The sequence below is a fragment of the Anomalospiza imberbis genome, chromosome 2 (genome assembly GCF_031753505.1).
Source record: "Anomalospiza imberbis isolate Cuckoo-Finch-1a 21T00152 chromosome 2, ASM3175350v1, whole genome shotgun sequence".
Classification (NCBI taxonomy): domain Eukaryota; kingdom Metazoa; phylum Chordata; class Aves; order Passeriformes; family Viduidae; genus Anomalospiza; species Anomalospiza imberbis.
The window spans coordinates 46,682,776-46,696,528 of record NC_089682.1 but is presented as its reverse complement, the minus strand read 5'-3'; the positions used below and the strand labels follow the sequence as shown (position 1 = coordinate 46,696,528).

The following is a 13,753-nucleotide window of genomic DNA, read 5'->3' as shown; positions in this document are numbered from 1 at the left end:
GCAGAGAGACCATCCTGGTCACCTTCTGCCAGCCACTGGGTTGCTCTGCTGCAAAGAGTCAGTCTTAATTTCACCTGTCATGAGTTTTAACATTTCATGGGAGGGTTTGGACTGGAAATGACCTTGAAGATCACCCAGTTTCAATCCCACTGTCACAGCAAGGGACACCTTCCTCTAGACCAGTTTGCTCCAAGTCCCATCCAACCTGTTCTTGAACACTCCCACGGATGGGTTAGCCATGTGAATGGATATTTCTTCCCAATATACAATCTAACCCTGCATTATGTCAGTGCGAAGTCAACCCCCTTCTCCTGTTACATTTGCTTTCTCATAAATCACACCTGCAGTGTAACTCTTCAGTATCTCCCTTTGAGACAAAGGACAGGACATCAGCCCTTATTTAAAATAAAAAGATGATGTTTTAAACTAAAAGATGAGAGATTTACATTAGATATGGTGAAGAGGTTCTTCCTTGAGAGGGTGGTGAGGCCCTGGCACAGGTTGCCCAGAAAACCTGTGGCTGCCCCATCCCTGGAAGTGTCCATGGCCAGGTTGGATGGGGCTTTGAGCAACCTGGTCTAGTGGGAGGTATCTTTGTCCATGGCAAAAGGGTTGGGACTAGATGATCTTTAAGGTCCTTTCCAACCAAAGCCATTCGATCATCCTGTGATTTTAGAATTCTCAAGGAACTTTGGAACCACTGAAAAATACCTATGAGTACTGAAAGGCTTTTTTCTCTACAGACACACTGGAAGGATATACTGAATAATGAATTATCTTCATTCTTTAAAAAATAATAATGAAAAAGATCCTAGTCTGGCAGTCAAACCTGTTTAATCATCGTGCATCCAACAGGAAGGATGCTGGAGTCTCTCCTATGGGATTAGGTTACAGGCTTGGAGCAAAGGTATTAGGATCAGTCAAGTAGTTTTCCGTTCAGGAATCTAGATCATCATAAGCATCTGGAATGCCACATCACTGAGCCCAGTGAGGGAATTACTTGTATCATATCATCTACCATAATATGCATTGACATTTCATTTAGGAGCTGGATTGCTTTTTTTTTTTTTTTGTGAAATCATTGCAAGATGCTCAGCAACTTAACAGATTTTCAGACAACTGAACTTTATGTTCAGGGTCTTCAAGCCCACCATTTATTTCTCCTCCGCCTGATTTAGTGATATGACAATCAATAAAGCCAAGACCACTGCTCAGATCCCAGACAGCCAAATGTATTTACCAGCAGGAGTATTTTATTTTAATTAAATAAAATCCTCTGATCAATGTTTAGGATGTTTATCCACATTTTAACCAAGTAAGATCCAAGACACTCACCTCCTAAGGAGTTTCTCACATGGATACAGCTCTATTAGCGCCATTTCCAGTGTTTCTCAAATGACAAACTGTCCTTTGACTGCAGTGGGGCCACCAAGATGTCCCTTCCCCTGGCAGGAGTTGGACTGGATGACCTTTCAATGTCTCTTCCAACATAAACTCTTCTGGGATTCTGTGATCCAAGACCCGGTCAGGAGAAGAACCATGAGCCAGAGCTGGTGCTGTTTCTGATTGGGGAAGTACTCATATTTAAGGGATTTCAATAATACTTTTTTTTTTTTTTTGTAATGGTTTTAGGGTACAAAGCTGACAGACAGCAGCTTTGAATATTAGGGAGAATTTTTTCCCTAGGAGGGTGGTAAGGCCCTGGCACAGGCTGCCCAGGGAAGCTGTGTCTGCCTAATCCCTGTAAGTGTTCGAAGACAAGCTGGATGGGGCTTGAAGCAACCTGGTCTAGTGGAAGGTGTCGCTGTCCATGGCAGAGGGTTGGAACTGGGTGAGCTTTAAGGTCGTTTCCAACCCAAACCACTCTGTGATTCCCTGATTCTATGAATATCACTGTCCGCTCAGGAATTTGCTGAAGGAATCTGGGCAGAGCAACACCTACTGCTTTGTGCATATGCCCTATTTTACCTCAAGACAGCAGCTCCCAAGGAGTTAGCACTTTGATCCCTGCAGAAGAGATAAAGAGCCCACATTGGCAGCGATGAGCCTTCTCCCCCCACTGCCCCCGGACAGATGTGCCTTCTATTCACCCCGTCACTGGGGTTCTGGGTGACTGACTCGGTGACACTGCTGAGCCCAGAGGGCATGTTTGAGTTTGTGCTCAGTGCCGGGAGCATGCCCAGCACTCCATCCTGACAGGTGGAGGAAGAGGAAGCTGGAAACTTGAACTTTTGCAACAACAATAGCTTCTGTTTCTGTCAGCCTCTTAGACATTTCCCCCGGCCCTGTTCCAATATGTCACTGTTTAACTGCAGAGTGTGGGACACCCTCAGATGTGCTCACCCTCTTGGGAACTGCCCTCTGCTTTGCAGAAGAAGGGGGGAAGGAAAACATCCTAACTGAACAATATCATGGAACGTGAAAGCACAATCCCTGCTAGATTTTCCTGCCAGAAAAATGATCTGCTTGGACAGGAGGACACAGCGAGCTGCTTGAAACCCTTTGATGTGGCTGCTGTATTCTTGGAGACAGCTCATTGCTGTCTTTCACCCCTCACCATCTTTGCAGGGCTGGTAACACACCATGGTGCTCCACGAAAACATACAGATCAGCACATTGTGGGGAAAGGGAGGTGAAAGGGAGGGGAAAGGGAAAGGGAAAGGAGAAGAGGAAGGGGAAGGGGAAGGGGAAGGGGAAGGGGAAGGGGAAGGGGAAGGGGAAGGGGAAGGGGAAGGGGAAGGGGAAGGGGAAGGGGAAGGGGAAGGGGAAAGGAAGGAGGAACAGCATTTCTCAGCAGCTCTCAAGGCAGGAAAGCTGCTCCCAGCCCATGGAGGATCCTGGAGGAATCCTGGTAACCCTAGCCCTGACAGCACAAACAGGCCATGCAGAGAGGCCAGTGGCCAAGGAGAAACTCCTGGAAATAAATTTTCAAAATCAAAGGGAAGCTCTTATAAATACAAGTTTCAGGAGGTAAAGCAAACTCCAAGAGGAAAGCAGGTCTGGGGGTACAGAGGGTGGGCAAAAACCACCATGGGTGAAGCACACAGAGTGGGAAAAGTCAGAGGTACAACCCAAGCATGAAAAGGCTAATACAGACATGTCAGTAGCTGTAGCTGCCCCGTGCTTGTAAGTGCTCAAAATCAGGTTGGACAGGGCTTGTAGCCACTTGGATTAGTGGGGGATGTCCCTGCCCATGGCAGGGGGCTGGAACTGGATGAGCTTCAAAGTCCCCTCCAACCCAAATCCTTCTGTGATTTGACAGTTGGCATCACCAGGTTTGGAAGAGAATGAGAAACCTTACATGAAGTAGCCCCAATTCAGCCACCCCAATGCAACAGCTGAGCTGTGTGCCAGAAAAATACCCTACCAGCCTGCCATCCTGCTCAGGCAAAGGCCAGCAGCGCAAGTGGGAAATGAGTCATCATTGTTTGCAGAGGAATTTGAGCATAATACACTTCTGACAATCCATTTCTACTGGAAGTGGCATGTGTTACCTGCTCAACTTACTCTGCGCAGGTCTGAACTCAAGTGTCAGACTCCCTCACATCCACCAACATTCACAGTTTATGTGCTGTGTAAGCAAGCACTCAACATGTTTTAACCTGCTACCTGACATCTTCCAAGGTGTCCCATAACTCCTGAGCTGTGAGCAAAGTGGAATAATTGCTCCCCTGGTTGTACAGGCCACATCCATGCTGGTAGACTGCTTCTCCTCCAAACCCAGAACTGCTCAGGAGGCTTTCCTGCACTCAGCCCTGCTGACAAACATCTCCACTAACTGGAATTAACCCTGTGATGGTTCCCAGGCATATTCCAGACATACAGAAGCTCCCACGCATCCAGGTGTGTTGGTGTCTGCTTCCAGAGAGAGATCTGGGATTTATGGGCTTTAAAGCTGTTCTGGAAAGAAGCATAAGATCTCCTGTCTCCCATGGTTGGCTTGGCGCCGACTGCAGAGACACTGCTCTGTGACTCAGTGTGCAAACTCAAACAATCCTGGGAGGCCAAAATACACCAAGAAGCAGATCAAAAAGGCCACTTTTCCAGCTATCTAGAACAGGAAAGCACAGCACACATAAGTCTCCCCCAATACTTCATTGCCAACATGAAGAAATCTGGGCTATTATATCTGCTCTGAATTCCCACAGCCACAGGCCAATTCAAACTCAATAACCAGTAACAAAACTTTCACTGAAACACAGTCCTGAAAATTTGGTCATTTAGGAGAAAACATTAAAGGGGACATTTACATGATAAATATCTTTTTATCCTAAAAACCCTAGGTGTTTGTAACTCAGATACACACAGACAAATGCAGGCTCAACATCATATAAACATGGAGCAATGGAAATAAATATAATTATAAATCATCTCCCAGTCCCGTCTCCAACCTGCTCTCACTATCACTGCTGAACATGTGTCACAGCTGTTCAGGACTCAGATAAGGTACCTGATGGCTAGTGGCCAGGAGCCGATGACATGACTCTTCTGCCCACCCTACAAAGCATTCCGACATCCTTTGAGCCTTAGTCATGACACAACTATTCTGTGAGAGACGATGCTTCAACAGGTCCAGCATGGGATACTGGCTCCCATAAAGGCCCACCTTCTCCACACAGTGCCTTTCAGTGATCTGATGATCCAGGTAAACAAAGCCTGACACACTGCAGAGGGATTTTTTTACCCAGTGTCTGAATTCAAATGCAGTCTCTGAATTCTTGTAACGAATACTTGAGCCAGGAAAAAAACAAAAGACTGGGGGACTGTACCCCCAGTCCACCCCCCAAACTGGAGAGAATTGAAAGGGTTACAGCTAGGAGAGACCTTAAAGCTCATCTTGTTCCTACTCCCTCCGATGGGCAGGAACACCTTCACTAGACCAGTTGTTCCAAGCCCTGTCCAACCTTGCCTTGAACACTTCCAGGGGCAGGAATGGGGGAAATTTTGCTCAATGAGCTGCGCTGCTTACAAACAAGGGAGAAGAGACAAGTACAGTCTGGAGGAGGCAGAACTGTGATGAGTCAGAGCCAAGATGAGTGGTGCTGCTTGAAAATGGAGTGATCACTGTTTGGGGCAATCAAGACTGACTTAGCTGTTTCTGCATCTCCTCCACTTAAAAATCAGCTTGGAGAGAGCAGACTCAGCTGAAGCAACTGACATAGAGCCTCCTGCCCCACTGCCACATCCATCTGGATCCGTTTGAGAGCAGGAGAGCACCTGGTCAGCTCCAGATCTCATTACCACACAGATTTGAGTGGCTGCTTGCTGTTAGGAATGAGGCTGATAACAGCCATCTGACACATGCTCTGTGTCTCCATGAGTCACAGCTGCACAGGGCTGAGGAAAACACTGCTCCATCATGGTTATCTGGTGAGAAAACTGCTGAAAGCCTCTGCTTTTGGGGTGGCTTACTAAGAAACAAAGTTGGAACACAAAGAATCAATATTAATACTGAATATCAACACAAGTGGGAATGAGATGCCCACTTTTATGCCTTTGCTTCTTGCTTTCCCTCCAAATGCACAGAACAACTGAGGCTGAGGGAAATTAAACTATCTACATCAATTAGTTATTATATTTTGTGCTGGCTAACAGCATGAAGGGCTTGGAGGGAAGAGCTAGTTTGCCACATGCTCCAAAGGGGATGCTCTCAGAAGTTAGCACGTTCTTTCAGCTCAATGAAGAATTCAGCCTGGTTCCCTGCATTCAATAAGTGGTTAGCGATGAGAAAACTTGGCTGGAAGCTCAAAGGAGTCAGAGACGGCAGAAGCAAGCCCACAGCAGAGGGGCTGGATTCAGCCTGTGGATATGCATTCTTCCTGCAGCAATACAAACATGTATTCCAGTGAGGTCTGTCTGCTATGCCTGAAAGGCCTGTTCCTTTTTAGAGTTAAAAATCACTGCTTGGAATAATCACAGAATCATGGAATGGTTTGGGTTGGGAGAAACCTTAAAGGTCCACAAGTTCTAACCCCCTCTGCCATGGGAAGGGACACATTCCACTTGACCTGGTTGATCCAAGACCCATCCAACCTGGCCTTGATCACTTCCAGGGATGGGGCAGCCACAGTTTCTCTGGCCAGCCTGTGCCAGGGACTCACAACCCTCATAGGGAAGAATTTCTTCCCAATATCTCATCTAACTCTGCCCTCCATCAGTTTGAAGCCACCCCCCCTTGCCCTGTCACTCCATGCCCTTGGAATCCCTCTACAGCTGTCATGGAGCCCCTTTAGGCACTGGCAGGGGCTTCAAGGTCTCTCAGGAGCTTTCTCCTCTTCAGGTAAACACCCCAGATCTCCCAGCCTGTCTCCAGAACAGAGGGGCTCCAACCCTAGGAGCACCTCCATGGCCTCCTCTGGGCTCACTCCAGCAGCTCCACAGCCTTTTCATGATGAGGGCCCCAGAGCTAGAGTCAGTACTGCAGGCAGGATCTCATGATCTTCTTGGTACCTCCCACTCTCTCTCACACAGCCATTTTCTACACTATAGACTAAGACTGTATTTCCTAGTAACTGTATTCTGATGTTTTCATGTGCAGAGGGCCATGACCAAGTGTCAGCTGAAGGCGCTTGGAAAAGGTCAGCACCCCATTTCAAACAAGCTTGAAGCTGTACAAGAAATACCAGCACAGCCTTCCCTCTCCTGACACCCAAGGGGACAGTGCAGGCAGGGGACAGCAGTATGGCAGGAGGACAGGTAATGTTCCATGGATGGCTGCCCAGCTGGATTGTCACACTCCCGCCCCATCAAAGCTCAGTTTGGACTTTACCCCTTGCAGGTGGAGAAAGCATTGAAGGCAAGACAGTTTCTGTCTCCTCTGTCAGCTCTGCAGTAGGTCTGGCAATCTTGGGCTGTAGAAGCTTATTGTAAAGAGATTAATGGAATCAGAGAGTGGTTGAGGTGGGAAGCAACTTCTGGAGATCACCTTGTCCTACGTTCTCCTTAAGCAGATTCACCCAGAGCAGGCTGCAAAGGCTTGTGTCCAAGCAGGATTTGAATATCCCCAAGGAAGAAGATTCCACAGGCTCTCTGGGCAGGCTGTTCCAGTATTCTGTCACACTCACAATACAAAGTTCTTTCTCATATTGAGATAGAACTTCCTGTGCACCAGTTTTTCTTGATGCCTCTTGTCCCATTGCTGGGACCTATTGAGCAGAACCTGGTCAATCCTCTGACAACCTCCCTGCAGGCACTGATGGACAAAGATCCGTTCCCCTCTCAAGTCGTCTCTTCTTGAGGCTTAACAGCCCCATCTCCCTCAGTCTTTCCTTGTAAGAGGGATGCCCCAATCTCTTCATCATGTTTGATGCTGAAACTGCCTGCAGCAGAGTGAGTCAGTAGTTTTCACCATTCATGCTTTTTGCACAAGCAAAAACCATGTGCCAAGCAGAGTTAGGCAAAAAGCTTCAAACAGTGAGAGGGATGCCAGCCCCACAGGGAACAGGATAGGAAGGAAGGCCCTGGAGAGCCTTTGCAGAGGGATCTGGACAGGCTGGCTCGATTGGTTGAGGCCACTGTATGAGGTTCAATAAGGTCAAGTGCTGGATCCTGCACCTGGGTCACCACAACCCTGTGCAGATATACAAGCTGAGAGCAGAGTGGCTGAAAAGTGCACAGCAGGAAAGGCCCTGGGAGTGCTGATTGACAGCAGCTGAACATAAGCCAGGTGTGCTCAAGTGGGCAAGAATGCAAATGGTACCCTGAGTTGTATCAGCTACAGTGTGGTCAGTATGCCTAAGGCAGATCCTTGTTCCCTTGTACTGGGCATGGATTAGGTACCTCAAATCCTGTGTGCAGTGCTAGGGTCCTCATGACCAGAAAGACTGTGAGGTGCTGGAGTGGGTCCAGAGAAGGACAGTGTAGCTGCTGAAGGATCAGGACCAAAGGGGCTGATGAGGAGTGGCTCAGGGAGCTGGGGGGACAGCCTGGATAAAAGGAGGCTCGGGGGAACCTTCTCCCTCTGTACAACTCTCTGAAAGGAAGGTGTAGCCAGGTGGGGGTCAGGCTATTCTCACAGGTAGCAAATGACTGTATGAGAGGAAACAGCCTCAAATTGTGGGGGAGGTTTAGGTTGGATGTTTGGGAAAATTTCTTCATGGAAAAGGTCATCAAGCCCTGGCGCAGGCTGCTCAGGGCAGTGGTGGAGCCACTGTCCCTGGAGGGATTTAACAGACATATAGATGTGGCACTTGGAGACACAGTTTAGTGGTGAGTTTAGCAGTGCCGGGGGAATGGTTGGACTCAATGATCTCAGAGGGCTTTTCCAACCCAAATAATTCTGTGACAGAGCATGGAAACAAAGGGAGAAGCTGCAGATATGCAGCCCAGCAGGATGGTGTACAGCCACCAGCCCTACCCTGAGCTGGAGCAGAGAGCATCCCTCTTGCTGATCTGCCTGACCAGGCTCACAAATCACTCAGACATCCCTAAACAGCAGCTTCCTGCAATTACAAGCAGAACACATGTGCCAATTAGCTGCACACCAATATCCTCTTTGGCCCTTGATCTAGGCCAGATCTCAGCCCTGGGGTGTAGCAGAGCCAGGTGCTTCATCCAAGATCCTAGAAACTGGAACATCCCCTGGCTGCAGGCCAAGAGGGCTCTCCCTCTCCTCTCCCTCTCCTCTTCCTCACCCATCCTTCTCTTCCCTTTGCTTCTACATGGAGATGGCAGCTCCTACCTCCCTGTTCAAGAAGCAGCTCCAAGGTTCTCACACTTCTCTTCCCAGTTTATGGCAGACTTGCTTTACTCCCACAGTCCCAGAGCTTGTCCCCAGCACTGGTTGGAGCAATTGGTCAATTACATGGCATTGCGGCTCACAAACCGTCCTGGGAACCTTTGAGTCCCTCCCTGGAGGTTTGGCTGCAGAAGAACATGCCTCCTGGGGACTAGTCACATGCTGAGCCTGAGAAACTGGCCCCTTGTTACCACCTCAGGGAATGTAATGCTGCCAGATGCACCTTAAAGGTGCCATGGCACCACCCCAACGAGGTGGGCAAAGCCAACTGTGACAAAAAGCCTGCTGCCATGGGACAGGAGCTCTGGAGATGCTCCACTCCCTAACAGCTATATCTTTGGTCACCCAACCACTCACCTCCCTGACTTCCTTGGCTGGGTGGAGCTCTGTCCTCTGCTCCTTGTGGGACAAAACACCCCTGGAGAACTCCTGGCTCAGGCTGAGGAACCCACAAGGGCTGTTTGTTCAGAGACAGACCCCAAGAGATGAGCCTCTGCAGTGTGTTGCTCACAGGGGTACATTCACATCTGCACGGTATGGCCTCACACTGTCCTCTCTCAGCACAAGGATCTGCGATCCACCTCCTACTCAACAAGTAAGGGCGCTCCCCATCCCTCCCCACCCACTCTGGATCTGAGAGGGTGAGGGGAGCACCACATGGGGGCTGGGAGCAGCCAGCCCCTTCCTTCCCCATCTGCTGACAGGGTTTTCCTGCCCTCCCAGCCCTTGGCACACTGCTCTCATGTCTGAGAACCCTCCTCACCTGTTGACTTCTGAAACGTTGTTAATCCTTGCAGCTTCCAGAAGAGCATCCTCTGAAATGCAGAAAGAAGGGAGGAGGGAGTTAGCATGAAGAACACACATGCACATCCTAACCTGGAATGTGCAGGGGCTGCTGCTGCTTAGAGCTCTCACTGCCCAACCCAGTGAGCAAGAGCCTATTCCTGCGAGCAGGTTACCTAAAAACTCCTCACTGTCCCGGTGACTGACACCAGTCCCCCATCACACACCCTAAGAACAAGGTGCTGCGGGATGCAGCAGACATCCCAAGGCAGTGGACACCGTCATCCCAAGGTGTCAGCCTCAGCTAGAGGTTTCCAGACACCACAGAAGTGTTCCTACCACAGAGTCAGAATGACACCCCCTGGCTAGAGAAGGGAAGAGCAGCACCCAGCTCTGGGAGATGGGATAAGCGATGGGTTGGGCTGGGACGGACCTAAAAGCTTATCTCATTCCACCTCTCTGCCATGAGAAGGAACTCTTTCTACCAGACTACGTTGCTCCCAGCCTTGTCCATGAACACTTCCAAAGGACAGGGCAGCCCCAGCTTCTCTGGGGAACCTGTGTCAGGGCCTCACCAAACCTCACAGGCAAGAATTTCTTCCCAATATTCCATCTAAGCCGGCCCTCAGGGTTAGAAGAAGCCAGTCAGTGGGAAACCATTGCCCGTTATCCTGTCTCTCCAGACCCATGTCCAAAGTCTGTCTCTAGCTCTCCTGGAGCCCTTTATGTACTAAAGCATTAAGGATAACTCCTTCCCTAGAGAGCTTCCCAGGTTACAGCCAGCAGACAGGTTCCATCCCCATAGAGGGACCCCACATCCCCTCCCAAAGGGCACAAGACTCTCTGTCCTGCATCCCACTCCTCCCGCCCTGGGGCCGACCCCAGCAGTGATAGTCACCCTTGGACAGGCGGTCCCGCAGGTAGCAGTAAGCCAGCGCAGCGATGAGGGCAGGCAGCCCTGCTTCCGGGGAGCAGCTCCCAGCTCCACTCTGACGCCTGCCAGGGTCTCCCACATGACAGCAGTGCTGCTCTGCACCTGAGGGCCATGGCGTCGGCTCTCTGAGGGATGCCATAAGGCTGGACGATGTTGCTGGCACAAGGCAGCCAGTGCTGGCCAGGCCGGTGGCAAGTGGCCGGGGGGTCTGCAGTGGGGCCAGGCCTGGAACAGGCAGCCCTGGCCTCTCCGCTGTGGAGATGCCCTTTAGGCCTGGCCCATTAACTAAGGGAGAGCCCCCTGGGCCTGACCCCATTGGTAAAGTGGGGCCTGGCGGAATAGCTGGCGGAGAGTCCCCGGGGACCGGCCCCACTACCAGGGGTTCCCCCCCCAGGACCCTCTGTCGCCCCCTGCAGGCAGCGATCCGCCATGACAGCCTCGCGCTTGGCGTCGGCGCGAGCCCATGGCACCCCCTGGCGGCCAATACCGGGAGCAGCCGCAGTCGGGCGGCCCTGGCCCCCTCAGCCACGGCCGCCGCCGCAGTTCCGTAGGTCGCACGTGACGGCGACCACCATGGCCGCGCTCGGAGGAGCCGCGCCAGCCCCTGTGGTAGCGGGCAGAAAGCCAGAGACGCCAGCATAATTTCCTCGCTCCTCCCGCTGCGCCGCTCGCACCTTACCCCCCCCCGTCGATGAGGCCGGTGGACCAAGATGGCGGCTGCCGGCCGGCGGAGCTTGATGAAGGGGCGCGCAAGGCATGCCGGGAGATATAGTCCCCACCGCGCCCCGCGGCGCGCTTTCCCGCCGCGACGGACTACAACCCCCAGGAGGGGTCGCGGCGCGGCCTTCCCGGGACATGCCGGAAAACCGGCGTGGGCTGCGGGACGTGCAGGGAAATGGCTGGCGGGCTCCGGCAGGGGGCGCAGCACAGGCGGGGGGGCGGGGCGCGCTCGGGCGGACGCTTGTGTTACGCAAGGGATCGCGCGCGCGGGCGCACATCAAACACCGCACACACACCAAACAAACACCAAACACACATACACATCAAACACCAAACACACACTGCACACACATCAAACATCACACACACCAACCACCACACACACCCCACACGTGCACATACCCACCGAACCCCACACTCAAGCCCACACACACACCAAACACCACACACACACTGCACAGACCCCACACACCACACACATAGACACACCTGCACTCACACATGCGTGGACACACATGAGCACACACATGTACTCACATGCACACACATTTATTCATGCACAGGGGTGCACACAAACGTGTGCACTTGCACGCACGGGGATATTTCTACATGCACGCATGCAATGCCACACATGTGCACACAGGAACTTGTGCACACCTGCACACACACACGCTCTCCTGGGTACACATCTCCCGTGCAGCTGTGCACACACGTATGCAGCACTTGTACCCCCAGGCAGGGCTTGCACATGTCATATCCAGATGAATCCTGGGCATCTGCTGCAGGCTGGCCTCAGAGTAGCTGCCTCTGGGGGACACCTCTGTGGGCACATGCACGAGCATGCATGTGTGTGTGAGTGCAGGTGTGTATGCATGCTGTCCTCCAAAGTTGCCCATAGCCCTTTCCCACACCAGGATTTGCCACCAACAATTCTCATTCCACCAATATCCTCCCGTTTCACCCCAATTCCCTCTATTTCCCCCTATTATCCCAGCAGCTGTTTGCCCAGTCTGCCATCCCACCATCACTTCAGCACTTCCACGGGGTCCCACAAACTCCTTAGAGCTGCTAAGAAGATGCATTTTAGGGATTTTATTTTTTTTTTAAGAAGACTTGGTCTTATTGCCTGAATTACTGATTTCTGGATTTAGCTCCACACACTGCTGGCAGATGTGGGATGGTGGAGCAGGAATAAGGATTGGGACCTGGGGAGCTGGGAAAGAACCAGGAATGTGGAGGAAGGTGTCAGATATGGGCATTTCTGCACCCAGACTGGGGCCAGTAGGACTGGGAATTGTAACAGAAAGCCCAGTGCTCCCAGTTACCCAGTCCACTTCCCCTAGCTCCATCAGCTCAGTGCTCCAACTTCCCCAGCCCAGCTTGTCCAGCTTCATCAGCTCAGTGCTCCCAGTTTCCCAGCCCAGTTTCCCAATTCCATTAGCCCAGTGCTTGTAGCTCCCCAGCCTAGTTCTTCCAGCTCGAGATCAGCCCAGTGCTCTCTGTTCCCCAGACTGATTGCTTGCTCCCCTTGCTCAGTTGCTCAGTCCAGTTCTTCCAGCTCTAATAGTCCAGTTCCCCCAGGTACCCAGCACAGTCTCTCCAGCTCCCCAGCTCCTCCCACCATGCTCTCCAGCTCAGCTCAACAGCTTCTCCTGCCCAGCTCCCCCACTTCCCTCTGCTGCAACAGCCCAGTTCCCTCAGTTCCCCAGCACAGTTTCCCCAGCTCCTCCAGCCCAGATACCCCATTCCCCCAGCCTGCCCTCCCTAGCCCACGACTCCCACACCATCTGTGTAGGAATGGCATGTGGGGTCATGTGGCTGGACTGGCTGGGAATGTGGGTGCTCCTTCTTCCAGCGCCAGGACTGCTGGGGGCTGGGAAGGACTGTAGTGTGATGGCTTTCATCTTTCTGCTTCCCTGGAGACAGGGTGGGAACAGCCCAGGCTTTCACAGCAGAGCTGCCAGAAAGGGCAGGGAGAGAAGGATGAGGGGAGAGGGTCCCTCTGCACCAGCCACAGCATCCTATCCACAGCCATCCACTGCGGATCCCACTTCCAGTGGGATAGGATGCCAGAGATTCCCTTGGCTCCTTGTCCCAGGTGAGGATGCTGTGAGCAGTGGTGTGGCATTGTGAGCCCTGTGATGCCAGGCCCCTGTCTCCTCACAGGTGCTGAGCATGGGGACATCCCTGTGCTCTCCTATCCCTCCAGCTATTGCATCCCTGGAAAGGCCTCATCCTGGATAAGGAGCTTGGTCCCACATCCCTGCTGCTGAGACAGGCTTTGCTTTGCCAGTCTAGGTACATGCTCTGTCATCATTTACACAGTTATTCATGGGAGCTGGAAGAGGGTTCCTCCGTGCTCGCAAGTGGAAAGAAAGAAATCCTGAGTCAGCAGCATTTTCAGAGCTGGATGGGAGCCAGAGCCTGAGCTTTTCCAAAAATAACATCCTAGTCAGCACTGCCAATAGCAGCATGCCACCTGCTCCTGGCCACAGTACCATGGGGATACCATGGCAAGGCCCAGCACTGGCACAAAGAAAGGATAATGCTTATGTGCTGCACAGGTACAGGGCATGGGC

At 51.8% G+C, this 13,753-nt stretch overlaps 1 protein-coding gene and 1 long non-coding RNA gene across 5 annotated transcripts in view; both read right to left on the bottom strand.

Moving 5' to 3' along the window:
* CLPB (ClpB family mitochondrial disaggregase) overlaps window positions 1-11,326 on the bottom strand; it is a 73,823-nt gene extending 62,497 nt beyond the window's left edge. Inside the window, exons 1-2 of one of the 4 annotated variants that reach the window (XM_068180773.1) lie at window positions 11,134-11,326; window positions 9,501-9,552 (exon numbers count right to left, since the gene is read on the bottom strand). In XM_068180773.1, coding sequence (XP_068036874.1) covers window positions 9,501-9,552; window positions 11,134-11,311 — 230 coding nt within the window. In that variant the 5' untranslated portion in view covers window positions 11,312-11,326. The other 3 variants (XM_068180771.1, XM_068180772.1, XM_068180770.1) reach the window with 3 other exon arrangements.
* Window positions 1,174-9,470, bottom strand: LOC137468783 (uncharacterized). Its single transcript, XR_010996179.1, has 2 exons — window positions 4,765-9,470; window positions 1,174-4,261 (listed from the first exon to the last, which is right to left on the bottom strand). It is a non-coding gene; the product is annotated as an uncharacterized lncRNA (long non-coding RNA).
* Window positions 11,327-13,753: the final 2,427 nt, after the last annotated feature.